This window comes from Lynx rufus, unplaced genomic scaffold (assembly GCF_022079265.1).
Source record: "Lynx rufus isolate CCGP_SWC_20201006 ecotype Redwood Valley unplaced genomic scaffold, mLynRuf1.p SCAF_17, whole genome shotgun sequence".
Taxonomy (NCBI): Eukaryota; Metazoa; Chordata; class Mammalia; order Carnivora; family Felidae; genus Lynx; species Lynx rufus.
The window spans coordinates 16,369,153-16,381,088 of record NW_025814831.1 but is presented as its reverse complement, the minus strand read 5'-3'; the positions used below and the strand labels follow the sequence as shown (position 1 = coordinate 16,381,088).

Genomic DNA, 11,936 nt, shown 5'->3' with positions numbered 1-11,936 from the left:
ATCTGAAGGGGCTGTTTTCTTGTGACAACAAAAGCTTCAGGGGCGCCTGGGTGGCTCAGTCGGTTGAGCGTCTGACTTCAGCTCAGGTCATGATCTCACGGTTCATGAGTTCGAGCCCCGCGTCAGGCTCTGTACTGACAACTTGGAGCCTGGAGCCTGCTTCCGATTCTGTGTCTCCCTCTCTCTATCCCTCTCCCCTCACGCTCTCTTTCTCTGAAAAATAAATAAACATTAAAATAAAAAAAAAAGCTTCAAAAAAAAGTTGGCTCTGCTCTGCTGCTCTCATCACTAGGTCCTACAGCCTGACACTCCCCTCCTTTGTGTTTCTGTTTAGACCTTGCTCTTTCTGGGAGCTTCTAAGGAAGCCTAAGTCCACCCTCTGTTTTATTTCTGCCAAAGGGTTTTAAGGGCTAAATACTAGGGCTTCCAGGGCATTTCACAGTAGGTGTTCCAGGAAAAGAGTGATTAATCGTGACTACAATTAACTTTCCAAATGAATACTTTCTCTGCTCAAAACTCTCAGGGAGAACATTTCATCAAGAGACTAGGGGCGCCTGGCTGGTCCAGTCGGGAGGAGTGTGTGGCTCTTGGTCTCGGGGTCGTAAGTTTGAGCCCCACGTTGGGTGTAGAGATTACTTAAAAATAAAAATCTTTTTTAAAGACCCCACTAATCAGGAAGACTGATGCCAGAGATGCCAACATTGATCTTCTGGGAAACACCGGCTCATAACTTGCTTTTTGGGGAAATGTACATTTTGGTAATTTTGACATGAAACGTAGAACCTCAAGGGACTAAAAGACACTGAGATACTAAAGCACCGCGGAGGCTTGGCAGACGGCAACATCCTACCAAGTGTCCATGTTACACAGTTCACTCTGGAAAATCACATCATTTCCGAGTCCAGTAATGTAGATTTATTTTTATCCAGAAGTACTTTGACATTCACTAACTGGAAAAGTTTATTCAAAAGGGACAATAAATTACATGGATCTTAGAAGCTATGTCAAACATGCGACGTTTTAAGAGTGACATTTAAACGGTATGACGTAGCCCTCAAAAGTAATTTTCTTACAGTTATTACAACTGGACGACAAATATACCATATATTACTCTTCGGATTTTTGTTTTACAGTATGTTCTTGTCATTGGGACACTTCAAAATGTGTAAACCTGACAGAAAAGCATTTAAAAAAAAAAAAACGTACCGCGGGAGAAAAGAAAGCACTGCAAACGTTCCTGTCCTTTACATGGTGTGGAGACGGGAAACATGACCATAAAAAACTCTTATTCCGTTCTTCTGGGAGCTCTCTGTCAATATTCACACTTGGGTCTACTGTTACTTAAACAGGACTCTTAAAACAACTTCCGGTTTAAAAGGAACATTTCGTCCCTAAGTGAGCGCTTGTGTCCACTTCCACCTCTCGCTTTCATTAGTATCTTGTGAATTTTCCTCTTCGGTGGGTGGTTTCTGGGTGACTTAGAGATAGGCAGATCCACACCGTATGAAGGAAATCCTGCCTCCCAGGTGACCACACACACTCCGTGGTCACCACAGTGACTTACGCTGCTTTAGGGGTGAACGGAGGAATCGGAACCACCCCTAGGAGATCCTAAGTAGGGGCAGAACCCTGCATGTGACATGGTGGAAGCTGTGCATTGTACAGACGCAGCCTCAGAAGGAAATACGAGATGGTTCCTCAGGTAAATGTTCCAATTAGTCCTCAGACCTACTCAAGTCCCTCCGTGACAAGGCCATCTCAGCCCGGACCAAAGGCGACACTCTCCCGTCTCTAACTCAGCCTGGTTCTGCCCACCGGCACTCGGTGCATCTGAAAAGGATGGGGGCTGGGGGGGGAGGGGGGCCCAAGACGCTAAAACTGACCTCAGGGGTGAAGTCAGGAGGCTGGGGAGCTAAAACCCGAGCACCTCCTGAATACCACAGCAATCCCGGGTGGCCCCACAAGTATGGGCGCAGTTTTGGGAAATGAGGTGAAACTATTAGCAACTCTTCCCTTCTTTCAACCAAAAGAAGAGAAAGCCCCTTTAAGGCTTTTGATGGTCACAGAAACCTGACTTTATTTATTAGAAAAGGAGTTGAGGTATAAGAAACTCCAGGGAAAGAGTCACTGACAGGGATGGCTCTTGAATTTCCCGGGGATACCCACCGTCTGGGGGCGGCTCGGCCCCCACCCTCCCAAGCTCCCCCTCTCTCCACCCTAGCCTCGCAGTCCGAGTATAGTTAATACTGTACTTTGGCCAAAGGCATCTTGTACTTATGCCACATTCATCTTGCCCCAACCATCCTACATACACTTATTCCTCAGCTCTTCCAAAACACTCCTTCTGGAGCAATGTCCACTGTTACTGTTTCATCTGTAAAGCAGCACATGTCAGAACTCAGATCTGTTTTTAATAAAAAAAGTGCTTAAAACCATCCGATGCAATGGTTTTTCAATTCATTTTCAACCAATGAAAAATCGAACTCGTTTGGGTTTACAAATAATACTGAATAAAATGGTGAATCCGATTATTCTCTTACATTTTCAATCATGTGCCTTCATTCATTTCAGTACCTTAATGAGTTGAGATGAACTCTCGTCTGGAAAAAATAGAAGGTACAAATATATAGAATTTTTAGGATAAGAAATTTTCTGAATATAAAAATGCTTTCTATGTTTGAAAATAACACTTTTAGATTCTTCTCGTACTTTCGGGTTTGGTAACTAAACTGTTAAGTACGCAAGGTTTTTAAGAAGTAACGAGAAACAGCAACATGGTTTTAAATACAAACTTATACAGGAACCAATCACACCTGTGGACCATCCGCCTAGAAAGTTCAAATACTTTAGTCATAAAATAAAATTCCATTATCAAAAACTAGTTTAAGATAGAAATCTATGCGCCTTAATGATTGCCAGAGTTGCCCAGCATAGCTTCAGTAAAACAGAGAATTGTCTGGAAAACACAACCTCCACAAAGTGTGCAAGTACCGCAAATGGGACAGACCGGAGCCGGGCGAGGCCCTGGGAACCGAGTCCTTCTCCCTCAGCATCCTTCCCGGGCCAAGCCTCCCGACTTTGGCCTCCTGCTCGGCACAGTGCCTTCAGTGCCCGTCATCCATTCACACGGTCTCTGGCGGCCCAGGGTGCCGGAGGAAGTAGGAGTTAGGCAAGCACTTCTTTTCGCTGTAAACGCTTCCCGTGATCCATCGGTCCCCGTGACAAGCTGTGGGAGCTCATATGAGCCTTGAGCTTTTCAGGAACTGAATGAGCACTCGGTACACGAACGTGTACTGGCAGAGGGTCTGCACCATCATCATCCTCTGTCGCCTCAGCATGTCCAGCACCCTTGGGATGTCCAGCACCTGGATGGGGAGACAGCCATGAGGGGAATGCACTCCCCTGCGGAGACGGGGTTGGGGGGAGCCTGCGCAGAGATCTGGTCAGGAGACAGACACAGATGCTCTTTGCTACCTCAGCATCTTCTAGAAGAAGCCCCCTGGGTACTTGTTCAGAAAGAACTATTAGGCCACCGGGTCCCTTCTTCCCCTGGCCTTGGGCCCTGCCCACTTCTCCCCCAGCCGAAGAAGGACAGCAATACCTCGTTGTGTTCCAGACAGGCGATCATGATCTCCGACAAGATGACGACGCCAGTCCTTCCCACTCCTGCGCTGCAATGGACCAGCAAGGGAGGGTTGGGGCTTTTTGGTTCACTGGTACTATTTGTATGGCGTCGAACAGACTGGATCTCTTCGAGGTATGCTGTGAGATGCCAGAAACAGAAACATAATCGGGGATTAAGGCCCATCAAATTGACAATTTTCAGATTATCATCACTGACTGGGAGGACTCTGGATAAAGAGCACTGCGACCACCAACGGACAGTGTGACCTTGGGCGAGTCACTGCCTCTGCCTGGGCTTCCATTTTCTCATTTACAAAATGAAACAGAGGAGGCGGTCTCTCTGAGACCAAATTATACTTCAAAACCTTGTGCTAAGCCTCCCCTAAACACATAAAACCGTTATTTTAAAGCAAGTCCAGGAGCACCTGGGTGACTCAGTCAGTTAAGCGTCCGACTTTGGCTCAGGTCACGATCTCGCCGTCCGTGGGTTCGAGCCCCGCGTCGGGCTCTGTGCTGACAGCTCGGAGCCTGGAGCCTGCTTCGGATTCTGTGACTCCTTCTCTCTCTCCCCCTCCCCTGCTTGTGCTCTGTCTCACTGTGTCTCTCAAAAATAAATAAATGTAAAAACACAAACAAATTTAATAATAAGCAGAGGCTGTGCTGGGAATGAAGACACTTACACAAAAACCCCTTGAGGTCCTCCGGACAGCCGTGCTCAGGCCAGTCTGTGTACTGGAGATGCCACACTGTCCTCTCCTGCCCTGTGAGCAGGTGCTTCATCTTTAAGCCGGTGGTGGCGTAGCAGCCAGAGTCCGTGCGGAACCGGGTTGTGATCTTAAACCTCCCGTAGGTGACGGTGTTGTGCCTGGAGCCAAGTCGTGGCCAATACCTGAAGCTCTTCTCCCTTCCGCCCTCCTGGGAAAGACAAGTACGGTCAGGGGCGCCTGGGTCGGCTTCGGCTCGGGTCATGATCTCACGGTTCATGGGTTCAGGCCCCATGTCGGGCTCTGCACTGACAGTGCAGATCCTGCTTGGGATTCTCTCTCTCTCTGCCCTCTCCCTCGCTCTCGCTCTCTCAAAAACAAACATTAAAAAACAGACAGACAAACAACAACAACAACAAAACGACAAGTAATGCCAAAACCCAACACAAGATCCAGCAGCGAAGGCACTTCCATACACGCAGCGTGTCCGAAGTGCAGGGTTAGGGTCCCAGCCCGCCGCCTCCTCTCAGGGTCAGGACTCCCCACGACCCACAGGGACTGTTCTCTGGGGGCTGAGGAAATCAATTAGGAGAAAGGAGCACTCACCTCTTCCGCTGTCACCATGGCTATAATGGCAATTCCCTGTTCCCACACCATCTGCCAGAAATCCTGACAGGTATTCTGTAATGGTCCCTGTGTGGCGATATAATCCCACTCAATTCCACTGACAGAGACCTGAAATTAGAAAAGATTTTTAAAAAATCACTACGTGTGGACATATATGATGTATGCACACACGCATGCATGTAGTTCACGGTGCTACTAAAGAATGGAATTATTCAGAATAAAGACTTTTATTCTTTTTTTTTTTCCTTATTAATACAATTCCCATGACCACCTGTTTTATAAACCTATGCACTTGAATTCACATAATATTTTTGTGGCCTGGGGCAATCTACTTAACCTGACTCTCTGTTCTCATGTGTAAAATAAAAATATCACGTACCCTCACAGTGATTAGATGAGTCACCTGGCAGGATTAGCTGAGTCAATATATACGGTGCCTGCACATAATAGGTTCTCAATAAACAGTGGTTATTGCTGCTGTTATGGTTCTTCTTCTTATAAAAATAGTCTCAACATAATAGGATCCTAAAATTCAAACAGTGCTAACACGTTGGGAAAAACATTAACAATGAAGCCAAAACTGAGGTTAAATGCCAAATTTCTAGAGAAGAAAAAATATTCCTGCTCAAAGTGGTCTCACCTCTGAACCTGAGTCAAGATCACCCTCCAGAATGACACATAATTTGCACCTAAGATTGCACCTCCCTGGGAACAGGCTAAGGTAACACAGTCAGGAGATCTGGGTTAGACCCCACACACCCTGACGTCCGGTGACCACAGTGACTGTTTCCCAAGTGCCTGGTGCTATTCTGCCCACACCCTCATAAATCACAGGCACATCCCCTCACTGAGGGCTCACTCACATGGTGGCAGGTGCCCTGAGAGCTACCAGTCACCACAGTGAATAGCTGCTGGGGGGGGCGGGGGTTCTGATGGACAGCCTGAGGGGGACACGTCAGCACTTCTTTATTCAGAGGAAAGTACAAGCAGGTCCCAAGTCCCACGCTAGTAAGTGGGACATCCAGGAATTCTGAAGCTCAGGCACCTTCCTTCGTTCCTCAGCTTGTGTCTAAAGACTTTGAAATACCCCCACAGGACGAAGACTTCACTCAGTTCTCATCCATCCAGTCATGAGACTAGATGAGTTATTCCACAGAAATGCTCAGTTTTTAAATAAACCATACCCACGTTACAAAGCACGTGCATAGATTCCCAAAGACCGTCAAGGGTACCGGCCTCCGTGGGCAGATGGTCAGGTCTCTTTTAAAAGCCACCCGTGGGAAGCTGCTTACATCGAATATCACTTGTAAACAAAATAAAATGTGGGAAAGAAGAAAAACACCTGGCCATGGACACGTCCTCCTTCTGTATTAGGAAACTTCTCCTTCCCAAAATGCAAGAACTGGACCTCTAGCCAGCAGAAAACAAAAGGTACGATGACGCAGGAGAGACAGCACTGGCCTTCCTCGCCTGCCAGCTGGGAATCCTCACTTTTTCCCACTTTAATGGGTGTAACATTAGCCAGGTCAGACAGTGTTACTCGGCTTCTAGGGAAAAGGTGTAACTGCTTCTCCCGAGAACAAAATGATGTGCGAAAGCGGCTACAGGGAATATGCAGAGAACAGACAGCAGCCTCACGGGGAAAAGCTTGGTGACACCACCATCAAAATACCCAGACACTCTTGTCACGTGAGAATTAACGGATATACGTGATCAGGAAAAACTAGCAATTCTGCCACTCTGGAGAGAATTTAGGAGCCAGAAAGAGGCCAGCAGATTCAGAAGAACAAAGTCCCAAGGTCAGGGCAAGGAGTGCTCCCTGGGTCCCGGCAATAGTGTTGGGGGCGGAGTGGTTCACCAAAGGGGAAGGGCACATGTGGCCTGGGCTCCAGTGGTAAACACTTCCTACCCAGCCGGGGGAAATGGACTTCCCAGTTTAGACATAATTTGTTACGATGGTTCAAACTAGGCTGATTTTAGAATACACACACGAATACAATTCTTATCATTCTTGTGATTCAACTCACAAATTCACGGCCCGTTTATCACCCTACCCGCTCTGCTCACCTTAATATGAGACGCATTGATGTAGCCGGTATTGTTTTCTTTAGTTGGGACCAGCTCCACTCGGGCATCGTCATAGGGAAGGACATCTTGGAATCGATTTCTTTCTGCATTTTCAGGGAGTCGTGCTGTTGAGCACTCCCCATCAACTAGCCGTTTTTTAAGAATTTTTTCATATTCTGTGAATACCATTCCCTGTTCTAACCGCTGTTCCAGAATTTTACACTGTAAAACGGAATATGTGGAATGAGTGTAGTCACATGTCTAAGCTGCACTCTGATGGCGCATCTGAAATCTTGTTCTCTGCTTCAAGTCTAGCATTATCTGATATTGAAAAGTCTAGGTGAAACCAAAGCTAACTTTTTAACAAGACATAACAATAAGAGTTAAAATAACAAATGAGGGGCACCTGGGTGGCTCAGCTGGTTGAGCTTTGGACTCTTGATGTCAGCTTGGGTCATGATCTCACCGTTTGTGAGTTTGAGCCCCGTGACGGGCTCTGTGCCACCAACGCGGAGCGTACTTGGGATTCTGTCTCCAGCTCTCTCTGCCCCTCCCCCACTCTGTCTCTATCTCTGTCAAGATAAATAAATAAACTTTTTTTTTTAATGTTTATTGAGAGAGAGAGAGAGAGAGAGAGAGAGAGACAGAATCTGAAACAGGCCCCACGCTACGCTCTGAGCTGTCACCACAGACACAGGGCTCGAACTCTGAATGGTGAGATCACGACTTGAGCTGACGTTGGATGCTCAACCAACTGAGCCACCTGGGCGCCCCAAAAAAATAAACTTTAAAAAAATAAATAAATAACAAATGAAATAACCTTGTTGGTGAGAAGCAGAATGCAGAGTTCTGTTTAAAGGTGAAAACTGGCCTAACCTAATTTGTTGAACTCATTTTCTCTAAATCTACGGTTGATTTTGCAATTCCTAAGAGACAGAAACATTCTCCTGGAGAACAGTAAACCCTAGAGTAGACGAATCAATTCCAATCTCTATGAACAAATGCTTCAATGTTCTAATCAACGATACACAAAAACTGAAAAAAAAAAAAGAATATTCAAAATTATCTCCATGGTCCAGTTGTACGCAAAGGAATCTTTTTACTTAGCATTAATTCACGCCTGTCTGATTTTGATGTAATAAAACCTCACAGCAAATATTATCTTGGTCACAGAGAAAGTCGTGAAACATTCAGTAACTGTTTACTCTTGAGGTACATTTTCAGTACAATGAAAGCAGTCAGAGTCTCATGTGCACACGTACTGGTAGATCTCCTCTAATTTAAAGCCATCAAATATCAAGACTGCTGTAGATGGCTGGAAGAAGGTCAAGAATAACATTCAGAAACAAGCAAAATCAACATTTACTCTAAAGTTATCTGTTAGATTTGCCTCAATAACACTCATTTGTGATGATTAAATGTATTCGAAAATTCACTAACATCTCAAGAAGGCACTTTTGTAGCATTATATGGATGGCCCCAGGAGGCATACCAGGTCCATATGTTTCGTACGTACCCTCTCATCATTGGTGGCTCTGGCAGGCACTTCCTTTCCTTCATCCGGCAGAGGCAGTCGAGACAGGGAGAGTCCATTTAGGGCAGCCAATTTGAGAGGACCAATTTTTTTTGCATCTACCCGGCTCTTTTTCATTCCCTATAAAAATATTTGTATGTATATATGAAATATACACAAATACAACCCCCTTGCAAAGAAATTCCAACGGACTGAAGACTGGAAACAAATGGAAGGAGTGTTCAACCACAGGAGAGATTATACTCCACACACACACAACAAACATTGGGAGGAAGACATTCCTTTCAAGGCCAGAGCCCTGATAAGTCTTCCAGATAGATTTTGAAATGCAATTGGTTTCAAGGCTCTGTTGTAATGTAAGGTGAGGCTCCAGGCAGACAGCATTCCTTCAAAGAGCTCCCAAATTTCAAAACATGACACACACACAAATCAGTGGCCGTCCACAAAAAGGGTTTTAAATGCAGTTGTGTGATTGCCAATAGGCTTCCGTAATTTTTTAAAAATATATATTAGCTCTTTAAATCATTCTGAAAAAATTACATGTTTTCTGCGCTCACCCTCTCTATTCTATTCTACCTTCTGCTGCAGACTTGTGTGACCTGGGCTGGATCACGAAACCTCTCAGAACTGCACGTTTTTAACCAGGAAAATAAAACAGCACCGAGAGCTCCATCATGTCACGCCAGGGGGCTGGGGGGGCACAGGACAGGCTATCTGCCTCCTGAAAATGTGTGTTTCCTAAAGCGACTACTAACGTAATGATCTTCCTCTCTAAGGCAGACAAGCCCAGGACCACCAAGTCTACTCAGATATTTTCTACACCCCCTCAGAAGCCATAATAATTACAACAGTGGCCCTCGTTTGACAGAAATGGTTTTCTCAGTTGTCTCACAAGGAAATGAGTTTTATTCCAGCTCTACCAGCCAGGGAGGGAGAGGAGGGGAGGGAGGAAGGCTAAAAGGCCGCTGCATAGGCTAAAATGTCAGGATTCTGCCTTGTGCAGGAAACCCCAGGATGCTGCTGTCTAACAACTGGCAGGGGGGCTGGGGAGGGGCTTATAAAGTCTGCCAGTTTCCATGGTGCAAATACTCCCACCACGGCCAATTTCAAGCTGCCAACATAACATCAAGTGGCTCACAAGACTCCTGAAAATTCAAGCACGCTCTCGCCAGCCAGTACGAGGTGGCTCCAGCTGTTCTCTGCCTGAGAATGAGCCAGAAGGGCCCACTGCACCACATGCCGGATAAAACTGACTGCGTGGAAGGTCAGTTCTAAAGCCAGTATTTGAAGAAAGGCGCACGGAGTCTAAGCGAGTACCGTCCTCGGAGTACAGACACGTGGTGTTCGGGGCACAGCCGCACCATGGTTTGTGTGAGAACCGCCACCCAGACTGGGGCTGCACGGGAGGAAAATCTGTCCCTAGCTATGGGAGCACTCCAACCAGCCCACTGGTTTTCAGATAACAATCAAGTTCCTGGAGGTGGAGAAGGGTGGAGAACTCTCAAATGTTTCTGCTTGTCTGCAATTTAGTTCATTGTTTTTAATATTAATACTAAACTCCTGTAACCTCAATTCTCATTGGGATGTGGACTAAGTTTGTTGGATGATGAAGATAATGGCAACCCCGCATTACTATGGGGAGTCTCAGGGGCTTAGCAGGGGCTAGAGTTCTCCAATTCTTAGGAAGTCAGTATGATGCAACCTCCCAGTAATAAGCTAACTTCGACTGAGCATTTTCTATGCTCTAGGACCTCAGTTTATCCCACAACAACTCTCTGGGGCCAGCTTCAGTTACAAGTGAAAAAATAAGTCAGAGAGAAGCAGCTTGCTCAAGGTCACATGGATGCCTTTTCATATATGGTCATCAGTGTCAGAACAATAAAAAATTTTCTTTAAAGTCAGTTATGCCCCATCATAGAATTTAGAAAGCATTTTTCAGGCCTAACCTTATGTGGGACTTAGCAGGCAGAGCAGAGGTGACTGTACCCATGCTACAGATGAAGAAGATGAGGTTCTGGTGCTGCCGGGTCCAGCCCACTGGGCAGAGAACTAATAAATGGAAGGATCTAGCCTCAGATCCAAGTTCTTCCACTCTTAGGTCCTACACCTTTCCCCCAAGCCATAGCTGCCATACACACTCTTCCAGTAAAGGAGAATCCGTTATGCCAAAGAAATAATCCAGTCACAGATCTGTACTAATACTAGGGGCCTTACAAGTCAAAGAGGAAAGGGTGCCTGGGGGCTCAGTCGGTTAAGTGTTCGACTTTGGCTCACGTCATGATCTCATGGTTGATGAGTTCAAGCCTCGAGTCGGGCTCTGTGCTGACAGCTTGGAGCTTGGAGCCTGCTTCGGATTCTGTGTCTCCTTCTCTCTCTCTGCCCCTCCCCTGCTCATGCTCTCTCTCTCTCTCAAAAATAAAAAATAAACATTAAAAAAAAAAAAGTCAACAAGGAAGAAAACTTGTAATTTTAGAGAAGCAAGCTGATCAAAGCCCTCAGATTTAGGGGATCTTACTAGATCCCATTCAAAAGGGACAATAAGCTTGCATAGTGGACTCCCTCAAAACAAGTATCATTTGGAGAAGTGACTCAGGTCACACATAAAAATGATGGAAAATTCTGGGGTGCCTGGGTGGCTCAGTTAGGCGTCTAACTTTGGCTCAGGTCATGATCTCACCCTCTGTGAGTTCAAGCCCTGCATCAGGCTCTGTGCCGACAGCTTAGAGCCTAGAGCCTGCTTCGGATTCTGTGTCTCCCTCGCTCTCTGCCCCTCTCCCACTTGCACTTTCTCTCTCTCTCTCTCTCAAAAAAAATAAACATTAAAAAAAAAATGATGGAAAATTCTCAGTATAATTAGGGAAAGAGGATTAAGTATGAAAGGGCCCTGTCCAGCTGGCTCAGGGACTTGGGTAGCATTACCTTTTGGAGACACATCCACACCCAGCCCCCACCGTGAATCACTGATCATGAACCCTTAACTTCCACTCCAGCTGACCTGAGACATTGGTCTTTACTGCTCAGGTAGATACAAATGTAATCTTAAGAAAAATTGAAAATAAGCTTAAAATTCAAACCCCCGATTCATTAAAAGCAAACACACTCTTGTTAAGTGGCTTCAGTCTACCTCTGCTAATCTATTTCATACGCACTGTAAAATTGTGTGGATTTTCTTCCCAGTTTATGAGGATCCTACTATATTTGTGCCGGGTCCTGAAGTCTGCATATGCGAACTATCAGAGGTGAGGGAGGAGTCCTAGCTGCTGGGCGCTGACAGGAACTGGGAGACAGGATGGACAGGCTAATTAATGGCTTTTGCCAGATCCCAGGGCAGGGCCAGGGGAGGGCGTGCAGGCAGTGAGGGGCCAGAAGCCTGAGCGATG

At 46.1% G+C, this 11,936-nt stretch overlaps 1 protein-coding gene across 1 annotated transcript in view; it reads right to left on the bottom strand.

The window, feature by feature from the left end:
* Window positions 1–2,222: 2,222 nt before the first annotated feature.
* The window catches only part of PTPN21 (protein tyrosine phosphatase non-receptor type 21), a 76,515-nt gene continuing 66,801 nt past the window's right edge, over window positions 2,223–11,936 (bottom strand). The window contains exons 13-18 of the mRNA XM_047080257.1: window positions 8,539–8,676; window positions 7,023–7,244; window positions 4,935–5,063; window positions 4,305–4,539; window positions 3,602–3,762; window positions 2,223–3,365 (exon numbers count right to left, since the gene is read on the bottom strand). Of these exons, the coding sequence (XP_046936213.1) occupies window positions 3,237–3,365; window positions 3,602–3,762; window positions 4,305–4,539; window positions 4,935–5,063; window positions 7,023–7,244; window positions 8,539–8,676 (1,014 nt within the window). The 3' untranslated portion in view covers window positions 2,223–3,236. The remainder of the gene's footprint in view (window positions 3,366–3,601; window positions 3,763–4,304; window positions 4,540–4,934; window positions 5,064–7,022; window positions 7,245–8,538; window positions 8,677–11,936) is intronic.